General features: G+C 31.7%; 3 protein-coding genes across 3 annotated transcripts; all 3 read right to left on the reverse strand.

The window, feature by feature from the left end:
• Nucleotides 1–1,804: 1,804 nt before the first annotated feature.
• On the reverse strand, nucleotides 1,805–2,488 carry LOC107907448 (early nodulin-93). The gene is made up of 3 exons (XM_016834836.2): nucleotides 2,294–2,488; nucleotides 2,140–2,201; nucleotides 1,805–2,051 (listed from the first exon to the last, which is right to left on the reverse strand). The coding sequence occupies exons 1-3, from the start codon at nucleotides 2,370–2,372 to the stop codon at nucleotides 1,878–1,880; spliced, it is 315 nt and encodes a 104-aa protein (XP_016690325.1). The 5' UTR covers nucleotides 2,373–2,488; the 3' UTR covers nucleotides 1,805–1,877.
• A 1,547-nt stretch (nucleotides 2,489–4,035) lies between these two features.
• On the reverse strand, nucleotides 4,036–5,197 carry LOC107907449 (early nodulin-93). The gene is made up of 4 exons (XM_016834837.2): nucleotides 4,779–5,197; nucleotides 4,579–4,640; nucleotides 4,399–4,474; nucleotides 4,036–4,304 (listed from the first exon to the last, which is right to left on the reverse strand). Exons 1-4 carry the CDS (start codon nucleotides 4,855–4,857, stop codon nucleotides 4,210–4,212), a joined length of 312 nt encoding a protein of 103 aa, XP_016690326.1. The 5' UTR covers nucleotides 4,858–5,197; the 3' UTR covers nucleotides 4,036–4,209.
• Nucleotides 5,198–9,737: 4,540 nt separating this feature from the next.
• LOC107907447 (protein kinase PINOID 2) lies at nucleotides 9,738–11,696 on the reverse strand. Its single transcript, XM_041093060.1, has 2 exons — nucleotides 10,901–11,696; nucleotides 9,738–10,775 (listed from the first exon to the last, which is right to left on the reverse strand). Exons 1-2 carry the CDS (start codon nucleotides 11,470–11,472, stop codon nucleotides 9,905–9,907), a joined length of 1,443 nt encoding a protein of 480 aa, XP_040948994.1. The 5' UTR covers nucleotides 11,473–11,696; the 3' UTR covers nucleotides 9,738–9,904.
• Nucleotides 11,697–13,766: the final 2,070 nt, after the last annotated feature.

Genomic DNA, 13,766 nt, shown 5'->3' on the forward strand with positions numbered 1-13,766 from the left:
TTTACTTTTCCTAGAGATTTTGAAATTTTTGATTTTTTAAGTTTGTGAGATTTGATTTATTTTGATTTTTTACTTATTTTTTTATTATTTAATACAAATATTTAGGCTTGTTGAATATACGTTGTGTATTTCATAGCTTAAAATATTTACCTTGTTGATTAGAATATTTAAATATTTAACTATTCTAATATTGTAACAAATAGTATGATTAAGTATATGCAATTCATGTTATGCGTATATATAATCTAAACTAATAAACCCTCATTGTGCATGTTTGTTGACTAGAATTGAGTATCTTTAATTTTTAATGCTATTAATAAATTAAATCCTAAATGTTTAGTTATAGGATCATCAATATTTTGCTATAAGTCAAGCCATCAAGAATTTATTTGAATTTCCTTGGATGGTTAAAATAGAACATATTTTCAGAGAGTGTAATAGGGTTGCTGATTATTTGACTTCAATGGTGTTTTCAAGACCGTTGGATAGATATATTTTCATGCAACCGCCGGAAGAAATGCTCAAATTACTGCACGATAATTATTCTGGAATGACTTGACCTTACTTGGTGTAGTTATGGTTTATTCCTTCCTCTTGTACCAAAAAAAAAATATTTTGTTAGGAGCAATGTGCTGTAACTAAAATTAATTTATTAAAAAATATTATATTTATCTTTATATTCATGATTTCTTAAACATTTATTATGATAGTTTAAATTTAAAATTTAAAAGTCTTACATTTTTTAGTTATTTTTTACTATTGAAATAAAAGACTAATTTATCATTAAATGTCAAGAAAAATATTTACGGGACTAGGCCAATTAAATAAAAATTGATGGGAATAGGCTTTATTTTCGAAAAACACTTCCGGTTGAAAGCTTTTTCAGGTGATACGTAAAAAAGTGCTTCAGCTGGAAGCGCACTTCCAGCAAAAAGCTCTTTTGCCTTGATCATTGGGGGAAAAGAACTTGCTGCTAAAAGCGCTTTTGTTGATTTGGGAGAAAGGACTTGCTGTTGGAAGCACTTTTATTGAAAAATAATAGTAAGAGCTTCCAGTTAAAAGTACTTTTCTATAGATCACCTGAAAAAGCTTCCGGCTGAAAATATTTTTCAAAAATTAATCCTGTAATATTTTATTTTTTTAGCATTTATGAATAAAGTAGTCGAAATAAAATTATCATTAATCTTTATAGATACCATCTACGTATATAAAAAATAAAATTTTAATTTTATTGATCTGAATGCTTATCAAATTTAAGTCTCCAAGCTCCATAAAAAATGATGCTTCTGTGAGATTAGTGAAAGCTACTCTATCAGCAAGATATTGCCTACATTTATAGCATCCATGGCAGTCAAGCAAACATTCGTCGAGCGGTAAGGTAAGGTTCCATCACTTTCATAGTTGCGAAAAGGATTCGCATATTGGAAGTCCTAAATCAAATGTTGTAAGTGTCCAAAAGACAACAATACCATATTGGGCTTTCGAACCCAAATCACAAACCAGACATATTGCTAATTAACCATAAATAATATAACAGAATAACCCTGAAACATCACTGGTTTTGTTTTATGTTATTTTAGAAAAATCCAAGGTGGACTTGGAATCTGAATATAAACTAGAAAGCCATTAAAACCTCGTGCTAGCTATGTAAGCTAATATCCAAAGCCCCTGCAAACCACCCAACTCTTATTACATGAGTTACCAGACACAGAAACCGATCCAAATGCAAAGGGTATAAAACTTCTTGTAATAAAAAACCATCTTTATTTATATATACAAATACAACTCTCCCCGCCCACCCCCCCTTTTTTTTAGCCAACTGAATGGTAATATAATTATGGCTTACATGTTGAGTTTAAATTAAAACCAGCTCAAATTCATGCTTCCATATTGTTAGGAGCATGCTTGAAGGAGTTCTTCCGTGCCGTAGCCAAAACAGTCTTGTCTGCAACTATAAAATAAGCAGCTCCTGCCGCTGTGGAGATGATGAGAGCTTGCGCGGTATGATTAAGATTGGCTTTTGCCCAAGGCAGCATCCTTACACTAGCTAGCTGCATATGCATGGTACTGTTACCATTTAATCATCAATCACTAAGAAAAAAAGGATCTAATGTGGGATATTGTCCATCGTATACTTACAGTCGGAATTGCAGTGGCAATGGTAGCAACAATGGCTGCCTTAGCTCCAGCAACCACGCCCTCTGATGGTGCCAAAGAAGAAACAGATCTTCATTTAAGTTACCTTTTCGTTTAAATAAGTAAACCAGTAGAGTAAAATAGTGTTTATACTTACCATGAGAGCAGCGCTTTGCCAAGGCCAGCTTTTGGTCAAGGGAAGCCAAGGTAGCAGATTGAGCCACATTTTTAGCCATTATGAATTAAATATGATGACAATCAAATGAAACAAGTTGAAGAGGAAATTAGAAAGTGTAAGTATGATTGTGAATGTTTTGATGAAGAGATTGTAATTAGTGAATGGGTATTTATAAGGGGAAAATGTGTTATGGAGTGGGTGTGAGATTCAAAAGGGACTGTGCCTCGGGTGTTGAGGGGAGTGTTTGATGGTTTCCTCCAATTCCAGCGTCAGAGACTCTTGTTTTTTCACTTGGATTTCTGATATTGTCGGTTCGGCCCCTTGCTCATGCACTGTTCCCTATAATATGTAAAAGGAATTAAAATAGTACAAATCTTTTAAATTTTATTAATGCTGAAAAGAAATATTATTTTAATTCACACCTTATATATTATTACACTATGGTACATTTGTGATTAAATGAAAATAATATTAAGTAAAATTTTGGTTTGAAAGGTTAAATTCAATAAAGTTCAAATTTTAAATATATATGAGTATTTTGTTCAGCTTATATAAAAGACAGAATATATTTAAAATAATATAATTTATTTTATAAAAAATATAAAGTGGGTTTAATTTTGTCTAGTAAAACTTTAATTATTATGGAAAATAACATCTTATTTCTATACTTAATTAAGTTTTAACAATTTATAAATAAATTCTACGCAATTATGGATAAAGATCCCAACAAAAAAAGCATGGACGGTGGAGTAGAAAGAGATCACGTGGAGCCGACAGCTTGTAATGAGATGATTTTAAAATGAAATTGGAGATGAAACTTGTTATTGGCAAATTCCAAGAAGATAGCCCAGCAGGGAAGATGTTGGGCTTGTTTTACTTTCTGTGTAGAAGAATGCAGAGCTGGAATTAGTTTTTTTTTTTTAAATTGTAATAAAATATTGATTAATATTTCATGTATTTTTATTATTTAAATTGAATTTAGGCTAAATTAAGACAAATTAAAGTGTGAAAGTACCTGTTTCAATTCAACCCAAGTAGGAACAGATTTATTAGGTTGACCTGACTACCGACTCTATGAATGGTCTAACAATAATTAAGGTAGAGATACTTAGAGGTTGGTTTAAAATGTTTAGGATTTTGATTAAATATAATTACTTGATATAAAGAATGTAATATATTCTCTCAATTAATGTTTAAAAATTCAAATTAATTTTTAAACTCACTTGTAAATCAATAATATCAAATAAGAGTAATGGGAAGAGGGTATTATCAAAGAGGTGCTGCAAATAGCCTTGCCGTAGCTCTACCTAAAACCGGTATTGATAAGATTTGTGATATTTTAGTACATACAACTTGATTACGCTTTATCTGGTACTTTTGGGTGGATTTTCTTATATTTCATTATTGATTAATTGTTACTTTTATATTGGGTTCTTGATGACTCGTTTTGTTTTTATGTTATTTTAAAGCATCACATGGATAAAATGGCATGATATTTTAATGATCCGAAATCCAAGATGAAATTGGGGAGCATATGATTTGGAGAAAGCAATTAAAGTTCATTAGGCCAATCTAAGCTTAAAACCTTGTGCTATTTAAGCAAACCAGCCAACTTTTATTAAATGAGTTGATTTCAAGGATGGTATGCCTTCATGCAAAGGACTATTGGTGAAAACTGGATGGATGGATGGATGGAAGTGAATTTTCTTAGTGCATACTTGTAAATAGAAACCATCTTTTATTTATATATACACAGATAGGATGGATACTACATAGCAGCTGAAGCTAATAGCTTCTACGGATACAAATACAACTCTCCCCACCCAGTCTTTTATAGCCAACTGAATGGTAATAATCATGGCGTACATGCCGAGTTTAAATCAGCCAACTCAAATTCATGCTTCCTTGTTAGGAGCCTGCTTGAAGGAGTTCTTCCGTGCCGTAGCCAAAACGGTCTTGTCTGCAACTATAAAATAAGCAGCTCCGGCCGCTGCAATGGAATAGAAACTTCATTAACAAAAGGATTTTATTATTACTAAAAAACAAGATCTCGAGCTGATGGTAAAAGGATGATTGATGAAAACCAGTGGAGATGATGAGAGCTTGTGCAGTGTGATTAAGATTGGCTCTTGCCCAAGGCAACATCCTTACACTAGCTAGCTGCATATTCATGTCAAGGCAAGGGATAGAAATGTTACCAATTAATCATCACTAAGAAAAGAAAAAAATGATCTAATATGGGATATTGTCTTTCGCATACTTACAGTTGGAATTGCGGTGGCAATGGTAGCAACAACGGCGGCCTTAGCTCCAGCAACCACACCCTCTGATGATGCAAAATAAGAAACAGTGTTTATACTTTAGCATTAATATATTTCATTTAAATCAAATTAAACCTAAAGCTATTATTATCACTAACCCTTTAAAAAATTTGAAGAAAGCTGGAAGGAAAAGAGAAACTTACCATGAGAACAGCGTTTAGCCATGGCCAGCTTTTGGTCAAGGGAAGCCAAGGTAGCAGATTGAGCAACATTTTTAGCCATTATGAATGAAATATGATGATAATCAGAGGAAACAAAATGGAAATGATAATGAAACTAGTTTAAGAGGAAATTAAGGAAGTGTATACATGTGATTGTGAAGGGTTTGATGAAGAGAACGTGAGAAGTGGATGGGTATTTATAAGGGGGAAATTACAGTGGATAAAATGGGGTATGGGAGTGGCTTAGATACAAAAGGGACTGTGCCTCAGGTGTTGGGAGTGGCTTAGATACAAAAGGGTCTGTGCCTCAGGTGTTGGGGATGGAGAGTTTGATGGTTTCGCTTCAATTCCAGCGGTCAGAGACGCTTGTTTTCACTTGGATTACAGATATTGTCAGTTCGGTCCTGTTTACAATTCTACTGTTCCCTATATTATGTAAGGAGGAATCTAAATAATAATAAAACTAAATCTTGTGGGGAAAATAGACCACGTCACAAAATAGAATTAATGGAAGGTGGTTTTCCAGTTTTTTTAATACATACCCTAAATTACTTGTCATCTATCAAACTCCAATTATTCACGTAATCCCACTCAAGTTTATATTTTTCAAATTACGGATGATAGCTAAATTAAAATTAAGTCGACTCATTATTTTAAATTTAAATATAATTATAAATGAATTTAATAAGAGTTAGGCATTTAATGGAAATCTACCACTTCATGTTTTTTTCAAACATCATTAAATCAATTTTGTTTAATAATAAATTGAATAAATTTAACAAATAATAATAGTAATTTTTTGTTCAACTAAAATTAAGATTTGTGGTAAGGTGACTTAGAATTTAGAATTGTATGGTTTATTATTTTAGGAAAAGGGTTTGATTAAGATTTATGATCTAAATAGATTATTTTTAGAGTTAAAAATAGTAATAAAAGTTTATTTATGTATCATATTTGATACACTATCAGTGCATAAGTTCTATGCACCATTAGTAACTTACAACGCGCCACAAGAATAAAAAATAATTGAAGGACTTGTTCATATATACTCAATAGATATAATCCCTTATATTATTTATACATTCTAAATATATATATTATTAGATCGTCAAAATCTAAGTTAAATTCATTTAGCAAATTTATTATAATAATTGACTGAAACAGTCCAGGAAAATGTAGATTCGAGCATGTTCAAACATACGTATATCCCTATTTAAAGATTGAATTATAAATAGTTATATGCGTTGACTTATATCAGATATTAATATTGTTTGAAAAACTTACCAAATATGTAAATAACCCGCATGGCAGACTTTGAACATATTCAGATTTTCTTAAAGAGCATTTAGTTGGTTTTACTTTGCATAATAAAGATGTAATGCAAAGGGCAATTAGAAGGAAGAAACCATTATAAAACAGTGGGCATTGAAAATTGGTGACCTGCGCACATTATCAAATGGTGGTTGGTGATTTCACATACAATACGCAGAAACCCATACAACTTTTTTCAAACTCCTTTTTCCTTTTTACTCATAATGTTTGATTGCAGTAGCCACTGGTTTCCTGATCTAAAGCCAATGCTTTCCACAATACCATGGGTACCCCACCTAACCTTAGAGCAAAGGTGTATCTTAGATCATCTATAGTTTTTTAGATTTTAAATTTTATATATTTTCATATCTTGAGTTGGGCTGGAGTGCCCATGAGATCGGACCACGTGTCCTGGAAAACACATGGGATTGGGATTGCTGCTCACTCTCTGCCTATGAGACCGACAGATATCAGCTCCAATACACACAGGTTGGATGGGGGGGTTGGTGTTGTAGTTCATAGTTTTAGGGTTGAGTGGGTGGCCACTGCCCACTGCTGGGGTTTTCATTCACCACATGCATTGAATTCATTATAATTTCACAATCATAATTGCTTTTCTTTTAAATTACTTATCAATTTTATGATTTGAGCATTAAAATAGAACTTTCATAAAGGGTTAGAATGCAGGTATATTTGGCTAAAAAGGAAGAAAATAACATTTTTTATATATATAATTTTTATTATGGTTTATCAAATCTATTCAAATAATAAAATTACTAAAAAAATTAAATTTCAATATTAATTTAATTTTTCATTAAATAAGGCCTAATTTATCGATAGTGCTTTAACCCATGATTAAGATATATAAATTTATTAACCAATATTTTACTTAATAATTTTTTTCATAAAAAATATATGTACATGTACTTATAAATTTCCTAGATTTTTAGCTTCAAGTAAAAAGAGTGGAAAAGGCCCAATCTATAGCCCAACCGTCGAAGCCTAATACATATGTTTAAGCCTAGGCCCATATTTTGTTTGGGCTTTTGGAGTATCATGAATTTGTAAGTTTAACAGTGTGTCTGAAAAAATGAAGTTGGCATGATTTAAGGCCAAGACAAAAAGAAAAAGATAAAGATTAAAGCTTTATGAAGTCGAGGTTTTCCTTTTAACTAGTCCAAAGAAAAAACAAAATTTCTCGACTTGTCGATGAAAAAGAGCTTGGTTTTACTATTCTTAACAAAGAAGATTATTCAAACTTTTTTTGGCCTTTTGCATATTAGCACGAGAAAAAAGGGGCAATTAAGCAAACAATTCTTATTTTCTTAAAAGTATGAGTAAAGCAATGTTTAGTCATAAATTAAGGAAAGCAAACAAAAGCACAACTCTGTTTATAGGAATATTCTCTCTTTTTTTTTCTAATTTTTCCATGTCTATTTTATTGTTTATATTTAGAATTGTATATTAGGATTGAAACATTAATTCAACAAATTACATGATTTTAAACTGATTTTTTACTTCAAATTTATCTAAATAACTCAACTCGAAAAATAAAAATCTCACAAAATTTCACCAAGACATCAATGCCTTCACAAAGCAAGCAAGCACAACAAGCTGCCAAAGAGTATGTGCAACAAGTATTCCAGTAAATACTTTCGATTAACACTAACATCGAATGACTGCAACTCTGAGTACAATTCATGGTGATTATAAATGAGAGAAAATTATTTATTTATAGTTGATTTAAATTTTATATACTTTTATTCTTAGGTAACTTTAAATTACTTGAAAGTTTCATTGGACCTTTAAATTTGAAAGTTCTAAGGAGTTAAACTCTATAAAATCTTAATCCATTGACCTCTTTGGTGATTTTGTGCGCTTTAATTACAGGCTTTGATGTGCAACCTGTTACATGTGGATGTTCTTCTTAATAATTCTGTTTCTAAAGTTTAAGCCTACAATATCTCCTTAAAAATACAATATATCTTACTATTACACTAGCTAGAAAGATTCCCTTTTATTAATAGATTCTCTACTTATCTGTATCAATTGTTTTGATTTTCTGTTAGTGTCGGTTTAATTTCCAGTTTTGTTAAAGGTGAGCATGAATATATGAGAAAATTGGAATACTAGATTAGAGATAACGATGTCACTTTCGCCATGCAACAAACACACAGAAAGCATCAAGTGGGGGTTCATGTTGAAGTTGAAGTTGAAGTTAAAAGAAGAAAGCTCACTCGCGTGCTTCTGCAAGCTGACGCCTCACCGGTCCCCCTCAACCCCGGTCCCAATATTCCATATCAAATGGGTCTCACCAATTTGGCTTTGCCTGTCTGTATCTATTCAATGTTGAAACCAAAGTCCTACCTTATTATTAACCTGTTGACTCACACACACATATATTCCTCTACAAAGTTCTGACCCATTTCATTAAATTTTGACTTATCCTTAATGAACCCACGAATTGTATAAACATATACTGAAAAACAGTGAATCCATCCTTCTAGTAGTACTTTAGGCAGGTTTGCAGTATCATAAATTCTTATTACCTAATGTTCTATTCTACCTCGAAATTTACAAATAGGGTTTAAAATGGAAAAACTATCATGAATTGCATCTAAATTTTATTATATATAAAAAGGGAGTCAAATTATCACTCTTCTCGATGTGGTTAAAGTTTGATTAGTATATAAATGAGTTAAATTAAAATACATTATTTTATTTACTTTTATATTTCTTGATTATGATGTTATTATCCAACCACATTCTAATAATCATGAAAGTGGTCCACACATGATATTTAATCTATTTATTTCTTTTTTCTATGTTCCTCACCAATATTTTCGACTTTGCAAACTTCCTCTCCCTCCCATTTCTTATTAATTCATCATTGTATCAATGGATTAAATAATATTATGTTAATAATTTTATTTTTATTAAAATGATAAATTACACTAATAGTCACTCAACTATTAATAATTTTTTGTCACTTGAGTATGAAAATTTATAAAATGATTACTTGACTATTTAATTTTTTTTTGTTATTAACTATTTAACATAAAATTGAAAACATCCAAAAGTCTAATATAATTGAGTGACAAAAAATTTTATTAATAGTTGAGTAATTTTTTAATAATTTTTATAATTAAGTGAAAAAATATTAATAATTAAATAATTATCAGTGTAATTTTAACCATATTAAAATAACATAATTTAACTTTGAATGGATAAATGATGGAAGGGGAGATTCATTGCTCCAATGAATTTGTTTAAAAAAATTCACTGTTATTATTGCTTTTGTTTGTGGCAGGAAAACATGATTGATAATTTGTCCTTTTTATTATAGTTTTTCTTACCTTTGATCCGTGAAAGGACATGTGAATGCGTGACTATGAAAGTGCTCATTTTATGTAAAAAAAAAAGCAAAGAAAAGTGGTGGAATTGATAGAGAAAAAAAGTAGTTGTTAAAATTCTTCATTTAAAAATATTATTTTTACCATCATTGACAAGTAGTCATCATAATTGTCACCACATGAAGTTCATAGATTTCTCATGGAATCACATTGGGACAATTATGGGATCCCTTCCTTTTACACGTAAGCTCTAGATATATTAATGGAAAAATACATAAAAATAAATTAAATGTTAAAATTAATTCAAACCATAGAAACAATTAGAAGCTTACAATATCTTCTTTTTTTTTTTGAAAAAAAAAAAGAAAAAAAAACTCTCTCATTAGCAAGTAAAACAGCTCTTTGTTTTGGTGTAATACATGATTTTAATTTACATTTTTAGAGTTAGAAATAGTCAAAATGACGAGGGATTTGATATGGGGCATCTCTTTCTTGTTTGCTTAGCTTCGGAATATGAACTCTGCTACTCCTAACCTTGTAAAGATCACTGGGGACTTCAGGTGGCCGTACTGATCTAATGAGAGCCCAATTCACCCCTTTGAAGAATTCATGCCTTTTGATTTCGACAGATCCTTTCATGCTTCCAATTCTCTTCTTTGGATTCTTCACTAGAAGCTTGCTGATGAGATCTTGAACTTTGACCATATCTTCAAACTCTTTGCCGCTTTTAACACTGATTCTCGGGAAGCTTAATGGCTGTTTAAGGATGTTAATCAGTGTTTTCTCATTGTTTTCGCCTTTGAAAGGCGTCCTCCCGTACAGCATTTCATACAAAAACACCCCAAGTGTCCACCAATCTACAGCGCTGCCATGGCCTTGCCCTGATATCACTTCTGGGGCTAAGTATTCGTGGGTACCAACGAAGGACTTGGACTTAGCATTGAGTGGTTCAGCCACCAATTCAGGACCAACTTCTTGGGCGGCGGCGCTACTATCAGCTTGTTCTGTAATTGTTGTGACCCTAGAACCTTTCTTTTTCCTGTTGGAAGATGAGAAACAAGACAGCACCGGTTGCATGGGGGAAGCACATGAAGGTGTCAAGCAAAAGTTATCGTCATCTTCATTGTCTTCCAAGTTGGGCTTACTACGCCTTAACAGCTTGGGAACGACATCACATTTGAAGGAAAGATCGAAATCCGAAAGCATAATATGCCCATCTTCTCTAACCAAAACATTCTCTGGTTTCAAGTCCCTGTAAACAATGCCCATCATGTGCAGATACTCTAGTGCTAAAAGTATCTCAGCAGCGTAAAACCTGCATTGTGTTACAATAGATTATATAATTAATTATAGACCTTAAGTCGGTGAAGCATTACTTGAATAAATAAACATAACATGGAATTAATGATCATTAAATTAATAATAAGATCATAAGCTTACTTAGCAGATGAAATATTGAAACGCTTTCCGGGTTGGCGTTGCCTGGCAACATACAGGTCTCCACCAGGGCAATACTCCATGACCAAGCAAGAGTAATGAGAAGCCTCGAACTCAGCATACAAAGTGGGTACAAATGGATGATCAAGCATACCCAGGATCTCTTTCTCCATGTCAGCTCTCTGCAACTTCTTCCTTATAGCCAGCGCTTCTCTATCCACCACTTTCATGGCGTAAAAACACTGGGGCAAACCAACCACGGGGTTCCTTATCTGGCAAAGGTAAACATTCCCTATGTCACCGCTTCCCAGCCTACGCAAAAGCCGAAAATGGTCGAGCCCGACTTTGCCTTTGGCTCTCTTGAGTCGCTTCATGGCTTCCCAAGCTGCCTGGTTCGCCTTGTGCGGCTTATGAGAGGTGTAGAGAGAAGTTTCAACGGAACAAAGAGAAACCGAGCTCCGGTGACTACCGAAGCTAAGATTGCTCATCCAGCTACGGCTGGAGTCAGGTACGGTGATCGATGAGGAGCTGCTGTCGTAGTCGGATTCATCTCTGGTTATTATGGCCGCTGCCATTGTTGTTGTTGTAGCATGTAACAGTGATGATAGTAATGAGATATCTATATCTATATCTAGATATATATATATATATGAGAAGCTTATAATGTTTTTTTGTAAGGGTTTTCTCTTTTGCTGCTTTCTCAGGCTTTTTATATACAAAAACACTGTGCCATGAAATTTGTAATGCCTTGATCGAAGAAAGTTACAAAGCCTTGCTTTTTCCTCTAATTGAGGCTTGTAAGATTAATAACTATTATTTAAAGTGAGTATAAGTTTTATGTGGTCAACTAAACGACACTAGTTTTACCATTTATTACAATAGTGCCATTGTCCCTTTGTTAGATTAAAATGGAAGAAGAAAAAAGGAAGTATAATTTATAAGCCTAAGAGTATATATCCAAAATTAAGCTTAGGTCTCGACAGTGGAGCGAAAGTGCTGGATCAAGTGCCATTCATGTTTACACAAATTAAAATTAAACTAATATAATTTACCTATAAAAAAAAACTTGGCCAATTTAGGACTCAAAATGAAACAAGGTAAAGAAAAGGAGCTTTTTAATTTTAGTGTGATGAGCATGCTTACTCCGCTGACACAACCACTACTCTTTGTTTTCATCTAAATTTCATCACCTCTAAAATTATATATTACCAAAAACAAGTGCTGTACCTCCAACTTTTGTATCCATTGAAAATTTCTCATATCTTACAATAATTAATATTTGAATCATTTATGAAAATTATTATTTATTGGGTAACTGGTTTTTCAATAATATTTTGTTTGCTTCACCTTTCCTAATAATATGTTTAAAGGTAACGTATATTTTTTTCATAAAACAAAATAAGGAATTTCTGCGTCATATATGATTACCATTATAAAAAAAAATCATTAATTTAAGCCATCAGAATTCGCGAGAGTCGGTCAAAAGCGTTGCTTCTTTTTCTGCTATAAAGCTTATATGCACCGATTTTTATGCTACTTTTTCCAGCAACCAAACTTCTTAATACCCAATTCATCTAAATGAAATTTTAATTATGACTAATTAATATTGCTTTTTTGTTAATTTAATATTTATACAAAAATATATCATTTTCAGTAAAAAAATTTAATGATAAAAATTAGGCCCAACTACATCCAATATCACTAAACATTTTGATTATTTAACTTTAAAAAATTACAAAATAGTCACTAAATTATTCGAAAATTTACACTCAAGTCACTAGGCTATTAAAATCGTTATTATATGACTCTTTTTTTCACACTGCCTGCACCAATCAAAAGCTCTCATTCCCCTTCTCTTCTACAATTTTTTTTAATCATGGAACAACTGTGAACGTCGCGAATTTGTGAACCAAAATTCAAACAACTTTCTTCTTCGATTTTTGACACTAACCGTCAAATTAATTTGGATTTAAAGTATATTTTTCTACTTATCGATATGTACAAATCCACAGTAAGAATCGTCGAATTATCACTTGGAACTCACTGGTCAAAATTTAAAAAATAACTTAATAACTCAGTGACTTAAATAAAAACTATCAGATGATTCAGTGATTTAAATGAAAACTTTCGAATAGTTCAATAATTATTTTATTACATTTTGAAGTTAAATGGTCAAACCGTAAATTTATAAATAGTTTAATGAGCTTAGATGTAATTTACCTAAAATATTATTAACAGGTATTTATTTATAAGCACCCCATCCCTCATACCATTATTGATAGAATTCCACCGAAACGACAGGTTTACCGTAGGAAAAAAAGTATCGTTTTGAAGGGTCAAACATGAAATTTGCCTCTTCCCTCCCTTTGAATGGTAGTTAACCTCTTAAACATGAAAAGTTCAACGAAGAAAGAAAAAAAGAATACGTAAATAATAAAGTAACGGAGCTTTTGGTAATTTAAAGATGTTAGGTGAAAACCGTGGAAAAAGGATGGTAAGGTGCACGAAGAACCCGTGCCCCAAATTCATTTTCGCTTTTTTGTTAAAAAAAAAATCTTATCTTGTCTTTTGCTAATTATTTAGAAAAAAGGTTATTTTTGTGTGATATTTGCGATAAGAAGAAAATTTGAAAATAATTAATAGCTAATAATAATGGGTTAGTTGAAAATTAATTATTTTTATTTTTAAACTATGCTATGAAAATTAGTTTTAAAAAAATATTTATATTGAATTTTGTTATTATTTTTCTCTTTTTAGGACATCTTTGAATTTTGTTATTACCACCAAGAAGTGAATTAATATCTTTTTATGATATTCTTGTTATGCATGTGATGGCGATCATATAAGAGGGTACCTGTATATTAGGGTC

Source organism: Gossypium hirsutum, chromosome D05 (assembly GCF_007990345.1).
Source record: "Gossypium hirsutum isolate 1008001.06 chromosome D05, Gossypium_hirsutum_v2.1, whole genome shotgun sequence".
Classification (NCBI taxonomy): domain Eukaryota; kingdom Viridiplantae; phylum Streptophyta; class Magnoliopsida; order Malvales; family Malvaceae; genus Gossypium; species Gossypium hirsutum.

Coding starts and splice junctions, on each gene's coding strand:
- LOC107907448 (XM_016834836.2), bottom strand. CDS start 2,372: ATGGCTAAAAATGTGGCTCAATCTGCTACCTTGGCTTCCCTTGACCAA. Junction 2,202..2,293: donor GGCAAAGCGCTGCTCTCATG/GTAAGTATAAAC, acceptor TGGCACCATCAG/AGGGCGTGGTTGCTGGAGCT. Junction 2,052..2,139: donor TTGCCACTGCAATTCCGACT/GTAAGTATACGA, acceptor ATGCATATGCAG/CTAGCTAGTGTAAGGATGCT.
- LOC107907449 (XM_016834837.2), bottom strand. CDS start 4,857: ATGGCTAAAAATGTTGCTCAATCTGCTACCTTGGCTTCCCTTGACCAA. Junction 4,641..4,778: donor GGCTAAACGCTGTTCTCATG/GTAAGTTTCTCT, acceptor TTGCATCATCAG/AGGGTGTGGTTGCTGGAGCT. Junction 4,475..4,578: donor TTGCCACCGCAATTCCAACT/GTAAGTATGCGA, acceptor ATGAATATGCAG/CTAGCTAGTGTAAGGATGTT.
- LOC107907447 (XM_041093060.1), bottom strand. CDS start 11,472: ATGGCAGCGGCCATAATAACCAGAGATGAATCCGACTACGACAGCAGC. Junction 10,776..10,900: donor TTCAATATTTCATCTGCTAA/GTAAGCTTATGA, acceptor AACACAATGCAG/GTTTTACGCTGCTGAGATAC.